Source organism: Sarcophilus harrisii, chromosome 3, assembly GCF_902635505.1.
Source record: "Sarcophilus harrisii chromosome 3, mSarHar1.11, whole genome shotgun sequence".
Lineage (NCBI taxonomy): Eukaryota > Metazoa > Chordata > Mammalia > Dasyuromorphia > Dasyuridae > Sarcophilus > Sarcophilus harrisii.
Genome location: NC_045428.1, coordinates 222,966,274 through 222,984,017, shown reverse-complemented (window position 1 = coordinate 222,984,017; position 17,744 = coordinate 222,966,274). Strand labels below are relative to the sequence as shown.

At 34.6% G+C, this 17,744-nt stretch overlaps 1 protein-coding gene across 1 annotated transcript in view; it reads left to right on the top strand.

Annotated features, from left to right (window-relative positions):
• Positions 1 to 1,439: 1,439 nt before the first annotated feature.
• Positions 1,440 to 17,744, top strand: part of LOC111719992 (gamma-aminobutyric acid type A receptor subunit gamma3) — a 462,401-nt gene continuing 446,096 nt past the window's right edge. The window contains exons 1-2 of the mRNA XM_031959095.1: positions 1,440 to 2,228; positions 9,104 to 9,252. Coding sequence (XP_031814955.1) covers positions 2,176 to 2,228; positions 9,104 to 9,252 — 202 coding nt within the window. The 5' untranslated portion in view covers positions 1,440 to 2,175. The remainder of the gene's footprint in view (positions 2,229 to 9,103; positions 9,253 to 17,744) is intronic.

The window sequence follows — 17,744 nt, the reverse complement described above, 5'->3', positions numbered from 1 at the left end:
CTGAGGCAGTAATTAAAGAACAATACCTTTCTTAAGTAACATCATTAAACAACTTTCTAAAACTCAATGTCCTGTCTTTAGATATAGAGCTACAGTTTATGAGTAATTAGTACCTTCTGTGACTTAATAAACAGCATAGAAAATGTCTTAAGAATTTTTTTTACCACCCAACTCATCTTTCAGATATGTTCCCTCCCTTTCTCTTAACTTTCTCTTTCTCTTGCTAAACTGCCGTTAATATTAAATCCCAGGGCCAAATGATACTATTTCTTGAAATATACATCAATCTTCCTTTTATCTAAGGCTCATCTTCTGTGTTGTATTTCTAAAACACATCTAAAAACCGTTTTTAAAAAATCCTGGAGCCATTCCAATCACTTGGGCAAAAGGTAGAGTATTAGTTTTCTACATAAAGAGTCAATCAGACATAGGGAGAATTTTGAGAGAAGATATGTCACTAATCTCCGCTGCCTCTGCTGTCAGCAAATCATCACTTTGGATGCATCCCGAACAAACTGTGTTATTTAACTTCCTTGGGGAGAAAAAAGATATTTGCAAACATTGAAGAGCAAGCTAAAGACATTGAGATAAAAGGGGGTGGGTTTTAGGGAAGAGAGCCTAGCAGATGTTTATTTTATCATCAAGGTATGGTAGACTTGCAGTAATACACAGGTAAACTAGGCATTTCATCTAGAGAAGGCAACCTGGTGAATTTCGGAATATCATTCATTAATGAGGATGGCAGTAGAGGGACATACTAAAGGAAATAAGGGGAAAAAAGACAGAAGAATAGGTGTGGGAGCTATGAAGAAATGGCACCATGGTAGACATTTCAGTGACATCACTTCAGTGACAAAGTAATCAGGAAAACATCCAGTCTGGCACAGCAGCTTTTCTGGAGAAAGTAAAAGTCCTTCTTGGACCCCTCTTTTCCGTCCCCACTGATCCTCAATTCTCTTCTTCCTTCCATAGTTCTCAGTCCTCCACCTGCTCATGCCCCGATTCAAACTCGAAATGTTGGAGCCACATCTAGACCTTACAAAGTCATCAAGGCGGTTCACTTTAGTGATATTTAATGACCTCCCCCCCAGCCAAATGTTCAGATTATTTACTGCATTGGTGCCCGCCTCAGGGGGATTATGAATGAGCAGCTGACAACCACTTCTTTCAAGAATCTATTGGAGATGAAAGCAAACTCCATCCCCCAGGTTGCTTAGGATGTTACCAACCTAGTGAACCTGGCAATAGAGGCTGCTGTATTCCTTTCTTAGGAGACAGACTCATTAATACAGATTGAATCTCAGTGGGAGAGGTGTCTATATTTTGCTTTGGGAGCGCGGCTTGCAGGAGAAAAATCTTTTTTTTTTTTTTAAGTGTGTGTGTGTGTGTGTGTGTGTGTGTGTGTGTGTGTGAGCGCGCGAGCGCGCGCCTGCCTGCCAGCATCCTCACTTCTAAAGACAAGTCCACCAGGCGGCAATTCCGCTCCTTCAGGGAATACCTGTTGGCCCGAGCTGTGAGCCAAGGTGTTATTGGGGACCTGGTTGCGTGTGGGTCTGTGGCGGGCTGCCCTCGCTGATTTTGGATGCTGGCGCCTTGCTGTTGTTAGCACTGCAACCGCTGCTAGTGTCTTCTTCGTCTCCCGCAGTCCCAGCTGCTTCTCCTGCCTGGTGGAGAACAGGTGCCTCACCTCTGGACTTGGCGCCCCAGTTGCCCGACTCCCAGGAGCCTGGGGAATCTTCTTAGGGCTTGCTCCTGTACTCTGGGTTCATGTCCTGCAGGGAAATAGGAAATACTATTGACTGACTGTTGTGGGGCAGTGGGAAGGCTAGCGAAGCAGAGGGCTGGGGGGTGGGGAGGCTGGAAGGGCTAGAAGGAAAGGGCGGAAGCTTCTGTAGACCCTTCACACCTGTCAGATCCAAGGAAGCCCTGTCTGCTCTTGCATCGAGAAAACTGAGTCCCGGTCTTGTCAAGCAAGGTGATCGGAGCGGCAGAGAGGAAACAGGGGGTGTGCACAGACTTCCCCCAACAACGGACTCACTTCCCCTCTTTTCCCTTACTCTGATTATCACCTCGCTGCTTCCCTCCTTGGCTCCTCACTATCTCTCGGTTCAGGATTATTCTGCAGCATTTCTCGCACCCAGCTCCATCTATCTGAAAAGCAACATTAGTTAAACCATGGCTCCTAAACTGCTGGTGCTCTTCTGCCTCCTCTCCGGCCTCCACGCACGGTAAGCTTGCTCCAGGCGACTAGTTTCGGGCTTTCCCGAGGGTGATGTTTTCCGGCGGTCATCTGGTGAAAGAACTATCCCTAGAAGAAGGGTGTGGAGGGTTTGGGGTAAGAGGTGGTAGTGGAACCAGAGGGAAACACTGACTGTAATCCGTGGATCTGTTGTGCCACATTAGTGGTTTTAGATTGAATATTGTAACCCTGCTCGTTGACTGGAGTGTATGGAGATCAATTCTTCATTTAGGAAAAAACAAAAATCTCCTCAACATCCCATCACTCTTTTCCAAATTCATCACCTTCCTAAGGGAGTCAACTGCAACGTTGGCTCACAATGTTTCCGACTTCTGGATTACTTGACTTGCAAAAATGGAGAAAGGATTTAGGGGTTTGAACAGCCCAGTATAAATAAGCAGCTAGTACTTGGTTTCCCCTTCCAGAGACCTGCAGGAAAAGTCTGTAGGTGCCTCTAAAATTCTATCCCGATCCCTGGTCATTTAGTTCTCCCAGATAGGAGAAAAATGGACCGACAACTCTGTCCTAATTTGAATTCCAGGGGAAAGAAAGGGGAGTCAACCTTTTTCTGAGGTGTTTCCCTTGCCGGTTGTCCCCGAATACACTCAATACGTTTCCCTCAGGGTTCTCCCTCCCTGTTCCTTCTTTCCCTATTCTGGGAGGAATGCTATTACATATGCCAAGGAAGGAATAAGATTCCTAGTGTAGGCATATTCTGTATCTCCTTCATAGAGAGAATTATGTGTCCTGATCTGACTATAGTAAGAAACTAACAAAATTAGAAGTGAATTCTTCCTAGTAAACTGGAAAATAGCAGAAAGGTTAAACTCATACTGCAGTAATTGCAACGAATTTTCTTATATATCGAGAGAGGGGGGAGAAAGAGAGAGAAAGAGAGAGAGACAGAGACAGAGAGAGACAGAGAGAGTCTTAGTTCCATCACAGGTGGAGTCAGCAGGACAACCCTTTTATGACGCCAGCGGGTGTTTCCTTCACTGTGATTTCTGTAAATATCATAATGCTTAAATATTTGGCTAGAATTTCTGATGCTAGAGCCACCTTTACAGTGCAATTTCAAAGCCAAACATGGGGATGGTAGAATTTCCTTCCCCCTCCCCCAAGAAAAAAATTATCTAGCTACTCCTCCACACCACATATATGTTTAAGTTGTCACATTCTGAAATTCTGAATTTCATTTGGAGAATTGGAGTAATCTCTAAAAAGCACTGAGGAAGAAATATTCCATTTTATTGGCAGAAACTGATTTTTATTATTCATTAATTTCTGTCTATAAAATTTCATCATAAATGATTCTGGCAATATTTAAAAACAAACAAAAACTTCAATAGGACTAAAGTTATTCCATGTTTCTGCCACAGGAAGCAAGATTTAGCTCTCCCCCCCCCCCGAAAAAAAATCCCCATTTGCCTGTCTTCCCCAAAATGCAGGTGTAATATCAATTTTTTTATGTTTTTCCTCAAAAGGAATATTCAACCAGTGACTCACAGGAAACCTTATCATTGAGACATATGTCTCCTTTCTGTCTTTCATGAAAGCTAAGATTTCGCTGTGAAGGAAGGGAAAAATGTCTGATTCTCTGTCCATTGACTTGTGCTTTTGTGGAGGCAGACACAGGGAGACAGAGAATAGCATGTTATAGTTATATTTTGAAGTAAAATCTAGTTGAGAAGTGTATTTAGGTTGATTTTTCTCTGATTCTCTTTATATAATGTTTGTTGAATATTGTACTCCTGGAATTTATTCTATTGAATATTGTATTCCCCATGCTCTCCATTGTGTGGGCATTCCTCCAGTGAGAAAGATAACCATTCACCTGTCTTAGGGTAATCTTGTCCACTTCTTCCTAAAAGTTCACCATTGAGGTGGAGAGGACAGAGAGTCTACCTGAGGCAGACAGAAAAACATCGATTATTATTCCTACTTCTACCTATAAAAACTTTCCTCAACACTTTCTCTATTCATATATATGACTTAAACTATGGATTTCATAGACCTTTCCAAATTGCCCCCTTCTAAGACAAACTGATTTCTATAAAATTTACTTGACTAAGTTTTGTGGAGGTTCCTGGGATAAGGCCATTAAAATAAGGTCTTATACAAAATGACAGTTTTCATTTTTATCTAATTCAACTGAATTTTCAAATATTTCTATGTCTCTGAGGGAAAATATGACATTTTGTATATGAGGAAGGGAAGGATTTTTCTCTAAGATTCTGTAGTTAAGGCTTTGTTCTTCCACTTGAATCTTTTGTGTTAGTTTTAGGTATATGTTCTACATCATATCAGAATGATTACTTCTTTATGTATTCCTCTGGAGAGAGATTTAGAGTTTTTTGGAATTAGTATGAAACATAAATAAAAACATCTGACATTTAAGTTTCTTTTATAACTTATCACACCAGTCTTTTTCTTTTAAACATTTGTTAGTAGCCACTTTTGAATACTTCTCTTTACTAGAAATTCCTTAGAAAAGATGTCTACTGTCTCTTCTTTCATTCACAGCTTGGGACAGGAAGCAGGGAAGAAGGGCCCTTGACATCTTTTTTTTTTTTTTTTTTTTTTATTTAATAGCCTTTAATTTACAGGATATATACATGGGTAACTTTACAGCATTAACAATTGCCAAACCTCTTGTTCCAATCTTTTCACCTCTTACCCCCCACCCCTCCCCCAAATGGCAGGATGACCAGTAGATGTTAAATATATTAAAATATAACTTAGATACACAATAAGTATACATGACCAAAACATTATTTTGCTGTACAAAAAGAATCAGACTCTGAATTATTGTACAATTAGCTTGTGAAGGAAATCAAAGACGCAGGTGTGCATAAATATAGGGACTGGGAATTCAATGTGATGGTTTTTAGTCATCTCCCAGAGTTCTTTTTCTGGGTATAGTTAGTTCAGTTCATTACTGCTCCATTAGAAATGATTTGGTTGATCTTGTTGCTGAGGATGGCCTGATCCATCAGGACTAGTCATCATCTAGTATTGTTGTTGAAGTATATAATGATCTCCTGGTCCTGCTCATTTCACTCAGCATCAGTTCGTGTAAGTCTCTCCAGGCCTGGCCCTTGACATCTTAATGTAAAGTCATTTGACTATTATAAAAAAAGTAAACTACAATCTCAAACACCTTAGTTATAGTTGAGAAAAGCCAAGATCTGATCTGATTTTGAAGGATTCTTTGATTGTTGTTTTTACAAATGATGCTCCATTGTTGTCTATGGTTTTATAGTTGATGTAATATATTAAAACAAATTCTGTATTCAGCAGTCAATTGATGGTGAGAACATATTACTAACTTTTAATTACTCATTTAATTTTTAAAGACCACAAACTACACAAATGGTGTTTAATAGCCAAAGAGAAATAATAGAGCACAATTTAAGAATGTACATAATCTACTTGACATTAGGTTGCTTAATTTTCTTACTTTCATTACTCATCTCTGGCCACCAATAGCCATCCTTTGTAATTTCTAGCAAGATTTTACTAGACAAGACTAGAGCAAGGTTAAATCCTAGGAGTACATAACAAGAACAATTCTTTCTTCTGTTTCTGACAAAGCCCAATTCAGAAAACCTGGTAAGTGCATTTCAGATATTCCTTCCAAGGAGTACTTCCTTACTGTTCATATTTTGTCCTCTAGTTTCTTCCCTCCCATCAACTCAGTCTTCTTTTGGGGGAAGCCTCCCTTTAGGGGAAACCTTCCTTTGGCTTTGGATCAAACTTTGGAAAAGGCTTAACTTTTTCCTCAAAAAAGTCAATACACCTGTTATGAGTAACTGGGTTAGGGAGGTAAACAGTCCTGGCTGATTTTGTAGCAGGAAAAATCAAATACAAAGACTGCCATTATGTAGAGCTACACAGATTCAATTACAATTCAGCAGTCATATGATAATTATATATATTATTGTGAATTTGGAAGGAAAGACTTATTCTTGCTTCTTTTCTATACTGTCTCAATTATGTCTCTTTCCTTTTCCAACATGCGCTTGCAAGCGAATGAATATACACACAGACACAAATAGACACTTTGAGAATGACTCCCCAAAGTTTTATGATAACTTACTCTTTCTCCTCACCACCAGAGGGAGAATGAGGCTTACTATATAGTAAGTATTATCTTAGTAGAACTTTTAAGAGACTAAAGCTATATTTATATAACTTCTAAAAAACACATAATAATATATGTTACTATATACCCTATATAATATATATATAATTATTATAATAATAATATATATAACTATATAATCCATACAAAACTGACCAAAGATATAGTTAAAATAAATTTACTTTGACTGGTGTGGATGATACACAGACATGTGTTTGTTCATTAGTATAATGAAGGAGAAGAGAGAAGAAAGAAGGAAAAGAAAGAAAAGTAGAACTCCCATTTTCCCAGCCAATCCTCTGAGAAATGTTCTTATGATACAGTGGAAAGAGACTTGGCTTTGAAGCAAAGGAATCTGGGTTTAAAGCTCACCTTGGATTCAGATTCTTACTACGTATTGTTGACTGAACTATTTTCTCTGAACATGCTTCTTCATCTATAACATAAGGGTATTGGACTAGATTGTTCTGTAAGTCTGTCATCCTTTCAGGATCTTCTAATCTCTTCAGGGATTACTTGGTTAATGACATCCTAAATCACTATATTCATCCCAACCACTAGATCATGTATCCTCTTGCTTTCTATGAAATGATAAAATGAATATTCTTAAATAATAGTAACAATATCCATTTTAAAGGTAGAGCATACTTATAAATTTAATACTATTATTTAAAATATATAGAAAGAGTGTTCAGCACAATAGTCAACTTGAAATTATGTGTTTTATTTAAATAGTTTATATTTTGTATCTTATGTCTGGCCATTTTCCAGTCCTTGGCCAAATCCCTCAAATCATCCATCAGATATTAGAAGTGTCATAACCAATGTTCAGTAAACCTGAGATCAGGGAATAAAAACTTGTTTTAAATGCTCACCTAAGTAAGCTTAAATTCATAAAATGATTTTGCTTTAAAAGTATGATATATGACATTTTAAAGAATGCCATATATTGTATTTTAAAGCATGTTTATACATACATGTATGTACATATATATATATACACATAAATACATTCATTGTTTATTAGTCATATGGTGTGACTTTTCTATTCCATGGCACTACTCGACTGTGCCTTAACTATGTATGACTGAACTACAGACAGTTCTGTCAATTATAATTGTGTTTATTAACATGTATAAAGCAAATACAGTTATGTGAATATATGTCTTAAGATGAGGAAGCTATGAAATCTTCCATAGACAAAGTCTAAATAAAATAATATCAGACAACTATAACTAAAGAAAAATCCACCTGATCCCCAATTACTATTTTTAATTCCATGTTGTATAAGAACACACACATACACACATGCATGTACATACTCATGCACATACATACATGCATAAGTTTTGGGAAAGAAAACAAAAATCAACTCCAAATTAAATATATATATATATATATCCTTTTTCCATCTATTTGTACGTACTAAATGGAAATCCATTTGAAAATACATACTTTAAGAAATAGAAAATCTACTGTTTTTAAGCCCTACATTATTAAATTTTTAATTGATCAGCACTCTGAGATTATTTTCCATATATACTTAGGTTCCTTCAATATGTAAGAAGCCTTTTGTGGTTTCTACCCTCAGTTATTGATGACCTCTACCACCTTCATATTTTCTTGTAGTTGCTGATTTATTTTTGTTGGATCTCACTCACTTTTCCTCCTTAGAAATCAAGCTTCGTAAGGGCAGAGGATATATTATTTGTGTCTTTTTATCCACAGCCAAGGGCTTGGCACATAATAGTCAATTAATGAATAAGGCTGCATGGAGTTAGAATGAATGGAATATGTGTTCAGCTGATTCACCGTACTAACCTATACAGCACAATGTATTCTGAAAGTCTAGTGGAGTCTTCTTTTGAGGAGATATTCATTTATTAATGGACCAAAATGATCAAAATGTATAAAATTTTTAATATTAGCCTTCTGTGCAAGAGATAAATCAGATTGTGTGTTGGAAGGCAAAGTAATGCTGCAAGAACATTTTCACCTACCCAAGAATTCTATTACAAGTTAGCTATTATGAAGAAGTCTGAGAGGGGGAAAATGCTTATTCTATAACATAAGGATATCTGCATAAATTCTGTGATTTCAGTGGCAGGGAGAAGTAATGAAGTGAAACTGTTTACCCAATTATTTTCAATTGGTAAGCCTGAGCAAACTATTCTTAGCTTCAGCAATAAATGTTGTCTTTGGGTGAAAAACAATCAAAATTGTAGCTGAAAAACTCTGCAAAATGCTCCTAGAAGTTGTTATTCTTTTGGAGCTCACTTTAGTCTGATTGAATTCTCAAACACTGGCTTTCAAATGGCAGTACAGAAAAATAGTGGTGGTCAGTATCCTAAAGTGTTCCATGGGTTATCTGTTTCAGTGGTCATCTTTCAAAGATAATTTCTTCCAATAGTTGTGTTCTGGTCATTATTTACTCACTATTTACAGTATGTACAATATGTACATTATTTACTTACAATAATTCACTAAAAGGAGATAGAAAAGTTTTGAGCATTCCCATTTTTCCATCCATCCTGTGAAGTCTTCCCTTCCTCTTTGACTGGAATACAGCAGCTGATAGAATGAGTGGTAGCCATGATTTACTTTTCTTATTCCTTCTATTTTTCTCCTCAAATGGCTCACAGACTAAAAAAAATGTAAGACTCATCAACATGGAATGAAATGGCTATATTACATTTAAGTGCCTCAATTTTTTATTACAGGTCTAGAAAGATTGAAGATGATGAGTATGAAGATCTGTCTTATAATCAGAAGTGGGTCCTTGCTCCAAAAACTCAAGACACCGATGTGACTCTTATACTCAACAAGTTGCTAAGAGAATATGACAAAAAGCTGAGGCCAGATATTGGACGTGAGTTGCAGTTATTTGCTATTCAAATAGAACAAGACACTATAAGTAGAACACTTTAGGAAAAAAAATTCTAAGAAATATTTCAAAATATGATTTCTAATGTTTAATGATGGTTTGGCTACATGGTATAATTTTTAAGAATACATTTTATTAATATATTTTTCTTTTTTTTTTAATTTCCTAATATCTCTCCCCTTCTCCTTTTAGAGAGGACTCCCTCATAGCAAAGATTTATTTAAAAAAAAAAATAGAATGAGAAAAAACCCAGTAGGATTCATTAATTATCAAAAAAGTCTATTATATATAATATCCCATACTTTTAGCTCTCCCGCTTATAAAAGATGTGTGGGGGGAAAGTGACTTCCATTATCTCTTTTTGAGACATTGATTTATTTTTTATTTTGTTGTGGTTTCCATTTGTATTAGTGTAGTCATTGTTTCCATTCTTTTGTTGGCTCTGCTTACTCCATCCACCTTGAAGAGTTCATGGAAATCTTATTATGGTATAATTTTCAACTAGAAAGAGGATGGCATGAATAAATGATGGTCTTTACTATCTTAACTGATGATGAAAAAGTAGGAGACCCATTTTCAAAGAAAGTTTGTACCCAAACTATGTCTTCCCTAACTTTTGGCTTATCACATTCTACTGATATGGGACATTTTTCACAGTATAAGCTGCTGTAATGGTTGTTTTTATAAGTATAAGAATATATACCAGGCAACTTGCTAAATGAAATAGTAGAAAGAACAGCAAAAGAGAAAAGCAATTTCTAGCTGTGGATCTAACTACTTGCATCATTTTGTTCAAATTATTTGACTTCTTTGGGTCTCTGTTTCCTTATCTATGAATTGAGATGGTTAGATTTGACAGTTTCTAAGTTATCTCTCAGCCAATAATATTTTAAAACCTTTCCTCTTATTATGAGTACTTACCTCACTGTATTATGGTAGGCATTAAACAAAAGAAAGTACTTCACAAAATTTAAAATACTATAATTATGATGATAGTAGTGATGATGATGATTAAAATTATTTACTGTCAGAAGGAACTTTTTACTTTTTCACAAGGATTATGATTCTGTAAAGAATTTAATAGAATGCTAAAAGCTTGATCACACATCAAAGATGGTAAGGTCATTTACTTTTTGTTGGACCATTGCTAGTCTTCTTGATTTCTGTTTTGTCAATGGACTTCAATTATTCTGGAAGGAAGAGTGAGGTTGATAACTGTGATTCTGTCTCACTTAAATCCAATACATGAGTGAGTCAAGACATCATACTATGCTGTCACTGGTCCTCTTCAAAAAGAAGGGTGAAGAGCAACAACAACAAAATTTGGCCATTGTTAGTACTGACAAAAGAGTACCTAGTTGGTGCATTAGATAAATGCACCAGGAGTCAGTAAGATCTGAACTCAAATTTGGCCTCAAATATTTGCTGTATGATTGTAAACTGGAGAAAGAAATGGCAAGCTTCTCCAGTTCTTTGCCAAGAATATGGCAAAAAAAAAAAAAACCAGATGAAGAGTTGGACACTACTGAAATGATTGAATGACACTATTAACAATACTGATGAAATAATGTGGAAACCATTTCTCTTATTTAATTACATAAAAGAATATTGATAAAATCAAGTTAAACAACTTTTCTTCATTTCTGTGGAAGGAGGTAGATTAAAGTATGGAATAAAGATGGAGCAGGTGGGATTTAGGTGAAATTGAAAAAGGAATTCCTTTAAGGGAAGATCAAAAATTTTCTCTAGAATTTATTTTTAAATAGTGGATAACTATTTATTTGGAATGGTTTGGTAATTCTTTTGACAGTCAAGGGAAGAAGGTATAAATATTTTTTTTCAAAACTGTGTTCCACAAAATGTTTTATCTAATGAGTTAAAAACTGAAGGGATTTCATGGATAATATAAAGTCAAATTTTCTTTTTCCATAGTTCTGTTGAGATTCCAAATAGGCAATTACTATATGATTTATCTGGATTATTTGTCCTGATGCTTCATTTCTTTTTGCTCTTAAATACCATTTAGCCTATTATAGAAAATTAACATAAATATTTTGGAAGTGAGGCAAATTCCAGTACAATATATACAAGTTTTTTTTTCCAGATATAAAGGAAACAATGAAATTCATATTTCTTCCAAATATAAACAATAAACAAAGGAAATATACAGGAAAGTTGCATAATTAGACAGTTTTCAGTGACTATTGGACTCATTATCTTATAGTTTTACTTTATATATAGTCCTTTTCTTGGTTAGCAGAATGATCTGATTAATGTCTATTATGACTTTGGTGACAATGTCTGCTTAATTTATATTGAGAGTAGTCATTATCTGATTTTTCCAGGATGTGACTAGAGCATATATTCATTTAAAATTAAACAGTCAATGGGATATTGAATTGCTTTACTAGAAAAAGACATTAAGAAAATCACACTACTTTGCCTCATTATTTTTGTTATATGGTAGGGGGTCAGGGTTGAGCAGCACTACTTTATCAAAGTTTTCTCTGCCAAATATTAACATCTATCTTCCTTTCTTAACTGTGTTTCAAACATAACCTAATTTGTCTTTGGTGATGGTCCTCAATACCATTTAAAATCAAGCTGACAGTATGATTTACTCAAAGAAAGTCGATCTGTTTTTCACTAACAGTTCACATAGTTATTAAGATTATAGGACTATAGAATTAGAACTGGAGGGTACCTTAGAGATGATCTAGAGTTTATCTATTCATTTTACAAATGAAGCAATAGTCCCATTAAAGTGACTTTTCTGGTATACAAAAGTGGTAAGAGGCACAGCTTGGAATTGAAGCTAGGCATTTGGACTCCAAGCCCTGCATTTTCCCTGATTTATCATATTGTCTTAGTGATTATAGAGGTGACTAGATATACAATGGATAGAGTGCTGGGCCTGGAGTTAGAAAGACTCCTCTTCTTAGTTCAAATCCAGCCTCAGACAAGGAAATAGAAAACCATTCCAATATCTTTGCCAAGAAAACCCTAAAAGGGGTCCTAAAAATTAGACATGACTGAAAAAATGACTAAACATCATCATCATCATCATCATGATTATGATCATCATTATTATCAGCATCCGCATCATCACCATGACTATAAATGTGCCTTATTCAAATTGTCATCCTCAGAAATATGTGACACAGATGAAACCACTGAGATTCAACAGAGAAATGTAAAATGTCATATTACCACTGTTGTCAACACTAAGTAGAATGAAATGGAAAACTCATTTATGGTGTGTGTTGGTAATGTATTCATATGAAATTCACTAATGAGTTTTCACGCTATGAATTGTGATCATAATATTTATGAAGTAGAGGATACTTCCCACTTTTCATCTATTTTCAAATAACTTCTCTATTATGTATGTATCTGTTTTTAGAGTAAAGTTTTTTAACTATCCATCATCCTAAGTAATATTTCAGATATGTCCTTTACCAGTTCAGGGTTATGTAGATTATCATCTATCTTGGAAAGAGATCTTGTCATATTCCTTGAATGAGACTAGAGGAGTATAAAGCTTTTAGTAGAGAATTTGAGAGCTAAGAAAAATTAAGAGCTTTTTCTTTCTTTAGGGATTTTAATGGATATGAATGTATTTTAGGAAATATACACATATTTTTTCATAAAATTTGCTTGCAAGACATGGTTTTTCTCAAAAACATCATTGATATGAAAATAATTCTTACATAATACTGTAAAACCTTTTGGCAAGGTTGTGCAATTAATTGTCCACTTTAACACCATTCCTTTAATTCTAAGCAACTGCCTCCCAACTTTTATAATCTTTTTTGTTTAATACAATGTTTTCATAGGAAAAGTTAATGACTTCAAGTGAAGTGAGCCTATAAAATATAAATATACCCATTCCTTTTTCTGTGAAATCTATTGTTAAGAAAAGCATGACTGAAACTAAATCACAGGTTAGTATAAACATTTGAAGACGAAATACTGTGTTAAAGGGAGTCTGGACTTAGAAAGAAGATTGCCAAGTATGACCTCAGATCTTGACTAGCTGAGTAACCCTGGACAAGTTAATCTCTGTTTGCCTTAATTTTTTCTGCTTGCTCCCTACCATGATGCTGGCTTTGTTATTGTGGGTGATCACACAAATTTAGAAAAGATGGAATGAAGGAATGAAAAGGCCTTTATGAAATGGTTAATATGTGCAAAACACTCTGCTAAGTTCTAAGAGGAGAAATAGAAAGTTAAAAGAGTCCTGATCTAAAGGAGCTGAAATTCTTTCTCCCCCCAAAATTGGAAATTTTTCCAATCACATGTTAAGATACTTTTTAATACTCATTTTTGTAACATTTTGAGTATCATTTTTCCTTCCTTGCTTTTCTCCCTTCCTCCTTTACAAGACATCAGGTAATCTAATATAATTATACATGTACAGTCATTTTAAACTTATTCCCATATTGGCTATGTTGTGAAAGAAAAATTAGAACAAAAGGGAAAAAAACTACAAACAAAACAAAACAAAACAAAACAAAAAAAAAGTGAAAGTAATATGCTTTGATCCATATTCAGTTTCCATAATTCTTTCCCAGGATATAGATGGCATTTTCCATCCCAAATCTGTTGGAATTTTCTTGGTTCACCTCATTGCTGAGAAAAGCTAAATCTGTCATAGTTGATCATCACATAATCTTGCTGTAAGTGTCAGTGTTCTCCTGGTTCTGCTCCCTTCACTCAACAACAGTCATTTATGTCTTTCTAGGCTTCTCGGAAATCAGTTTGCTCATCATTTTCTATAGATCAATAATATTCCATTACATTCATATACCATAATTTATTCATCCATTCTTCAATAATTGGACATCCACTCAGTATCCAGTTTGTTGCCATCACAAAAATAAGTTTAAGTTCTAATGGGAAAGACAAAATATAAATAAGGTTTCATCTGCAAATCAATTGGAAACATCTGCTTATCTTTAGGGTACAGCCAATGGGAAATCATCATTTTAGGTGGTATAGTACATAAGCATGGAGGGAGATCATTAAAATTGCTATTATATACATTCTTAAATACTACTCATTATCTTTCTGCTGCCAGAAAAGAGGTGGAAAGCTTTCTGTGTTTTTCATTTTGTGCCCATATAGTAAAACTAAAGTCAAGAACAAATATATAATGAAAATAATCATTATAGGCAGAGCTGTTCTGAACTAAAATGGTGAAGTATAAGTTCATTTTGGCTCATTTCCCTGACCTACCCTTCCCTACATTTTTATGTGTTTTCCACTGGTGTCTGGAATCCCAATATTGCTTGTTGTTTTTTTCATAGTCCTCTATGCAACAGAAAGCTCAACTTGAACTATTATAACTTCATTTTCTCTTGCCCTATTCATTATCCTTCCAGACCTCTTCTTATTCTCTCAGGACACTCCTTTTAACCTTCTTAGATAACAGATACTTATCTGAAGAATCAAAATCTCTATTCAAGTGTTTAAGATTCATAATAGATATCTACACATCAAGTCCTTGCTAATTCTAAATCTACAAAACTATGAAATTTTTTTTTCCTTTCAAGTAGGACATTTATTTTTGATTTGACCCTTTCTCCTTCCTATTCCCTCTCTCAACTCTAAAAGATAAGATCATAGAGAACTAAAAGGGATCTTAGAGGTTAACTAGTTCATGTTCCTCATTTTATAGATGGAAAAACAGGAATTTGATTTGCTAAAGTTTACACAAATAATAAATCAGAGGTAAACTTTGAATTTGGATAGCCTGACTCAAGAGCTAATGCTTTATCCCACTCTACCATTCTTTCTCTCCAACTTTCACTAAAAGAATGGTTCATTAAAGAGTGATGTTTGTGAATTTCTTTAAGTGCTCCAAAATAAAATTGATCAAGTAATCTCCCTACATTTTGAAGATTCATTGGAGTTCAAAAGGACAGCTAGGTGGTAAGTGGGTAAAGTACTGGGCTTGGAGTCAGGAAGACTCAACTTCGAGAGTTCAAATACAGACTCTGACACTTCTTAACTTGTGTGATCCTGGGGAAGTCACTTAACCCTCTTTACCTCAGTTTCCTTATTTGTAAAATGAACTGAAGAAATAACAAAGCACTCCCAGTATCTCTGCCAAGAAAAGCCCAGATATAGTCAAGAAGAGTCAGAAATGACTGAAAAATTGAACAGCAAAGGACTATTGTTTCTGATAGTGGGCAACCAATTAATTTTGAAATGATAATTGTCTTGATTTTTTTAATTTTTTGTTATGTAGATCTAGCTTCAGATTTAGAGTTTGCAATACATCCAGGTGATTTTTATGGCCTGTCAATTAATTATGTATCCCTAAAATAATTCAAATGTATTCAGTAGACTATCAGAACAGAGGTAGGAGGAGAGGAAACAGACATCTTAACTGCTCTACTTGAAAAAAAAAAGCTATTACTGTGGAATTAGTTAACTGATTTTCTTACAAAGTTAATTCAAGTACATAAGTAAGGCAGAGAAGCAATCTTGTGCAGAAATTATGCCTGTCATATCTATGAGAGACTAATTATGTGCCTGAAGGACCCCATGTTAAGACACATTGCCTTGGCTAAATATGACTTGGTAAAGATGAGTTTGCTCTCAAGATTTCTCATCATTTTAGGTAATAAATCCCTTTGCTGTTTGGCAGAGATGTTCACATTGGAAACCAATAGAACTTTTACTCTAGAGTTGAGTTTTAGATAAGTCCCATTAAGGGCTACCTTTGAATTCATCTAAGTGGATTTAGTACTATGAGAATATAAAAGCACTTTATTATGAAAAAAAAGTTTCACCTATGGGATGTCTATAATGTCTTCACTCTATTTTTCCCCTATTATTTTGAAAAACCTGATTTATGGTCCTGAAAGCACATTCAAAATGTGCTAATAATTTCCTGATTATAAATATAATACTACTTAATTGACTAAATTTGATATTTGAAATTTTATTACAATAAAATGAGATATTTTTTCTTCCATAGTTGTAGAATACTTCACCCCCACACCCAAGAAAATAAAAATAATTGACTCTCATTTTTTAAATGTATTTTCACTTTATAGCATATTTATTTTGGAAATGTTTCTACTAAATAAGTAGCTACTAATAATTATTAATAAAGTCTCATTGCTGTATTAGGGTTATCAGGAAATGTGGTCTCTTCTGATGTGCTGAATTTATTGATTTTTAAAAACTGAGACTTATTCTCTATTTGCATTGTCTTTTCCCATCAGATTATAAACTCCTTGAATGTAAGAACCCCTCTTCTTTTTTTTACTTTGCACCTCCAAGGCTTAGCATAATGCCTGGCACATATTATATGCTTAATAAATATCTATAGACTATTTATTATCCCGATGTATCTAAAAGAGACTTTTAAAGCCCATTCTTCAGTCCACATGTAGTTTCAAATGTAATAACCCATTATTTAATTATTTAATTCTCATTTGAAGACTATTGATATACAATATTAGCCATATATGACTATATATGGCATTATTATCTGGGTGAGCTTCTTGGGTATTTTTTCTCAGTATTAAATGATAATGTTCTATTCAAGATGTATCTGACTAGCAATTATTTCTAATTAGTGTCTATAAAAAAAAACCTTCCTTTTTTATTCCTGTTTTTTCCTCCTCTGGAAATATTTTTCTAGCTCTGAAATAGCAAGAGGAAAGAGAACAGAAATCTACTTGGGAATGACCTGAATCTGGGCCCTAACCCTTACTGATCAAGGTACCAGTTTCTCAGTTTGGAATTTGTTCAGTGTACTTTATCTTTTGGCTCCAGGGGTACCTAATTTAAATAATACCTTATTTTATTTTAACACAAAACCTCACCTCAAGGTAAGAAACTGACAAGAGAACTTCACTACATTGGCTCCCTTAGTTCAGAAATGTCATACCCAAATCCAAATAATCTGGACATGCAAGCTGTGACATAGTAGAAATAACATTGTATTTGGATTCAAAAGAACAGGTTTCTAATCTTTACTTTTTGTCTTTTTGAGCTATGTGAATCTTGTTTAACCTTCTTTTGAGGATTATTTTTGAAAGGTATGAAAAATGAAAGCAATAATATTTGTATTCACCTCACCAGAGATGTTGCAAGGAATCTACTTCAAATGGTCTATGTGAACATGAATTACTGTTATTACTTGTTCTGTTTCTTTGCCTGTGACTATCTTCTTTTGCCTTTACTATATCTGTATTCTTCTTTCTGGTATTTCCATCTACTTTTCCAAATCCCTTCTGTATCTCATGTCTGCACATTCCAGATTATAAGATTTTTTCTTTAAGTTTTTTTTGTGTGTGTATAATGTATATGTGGCATACATGTATAATCCATACATGTGTGTCTGTATACACATGTAACATACATATTTTGGTGTATTTTTATGTTAAGCAAGAAAACAAAATATTTAAATCTATACACAAAAGAAATGTGCTTACTTTGAGACTGGGATATTTGTT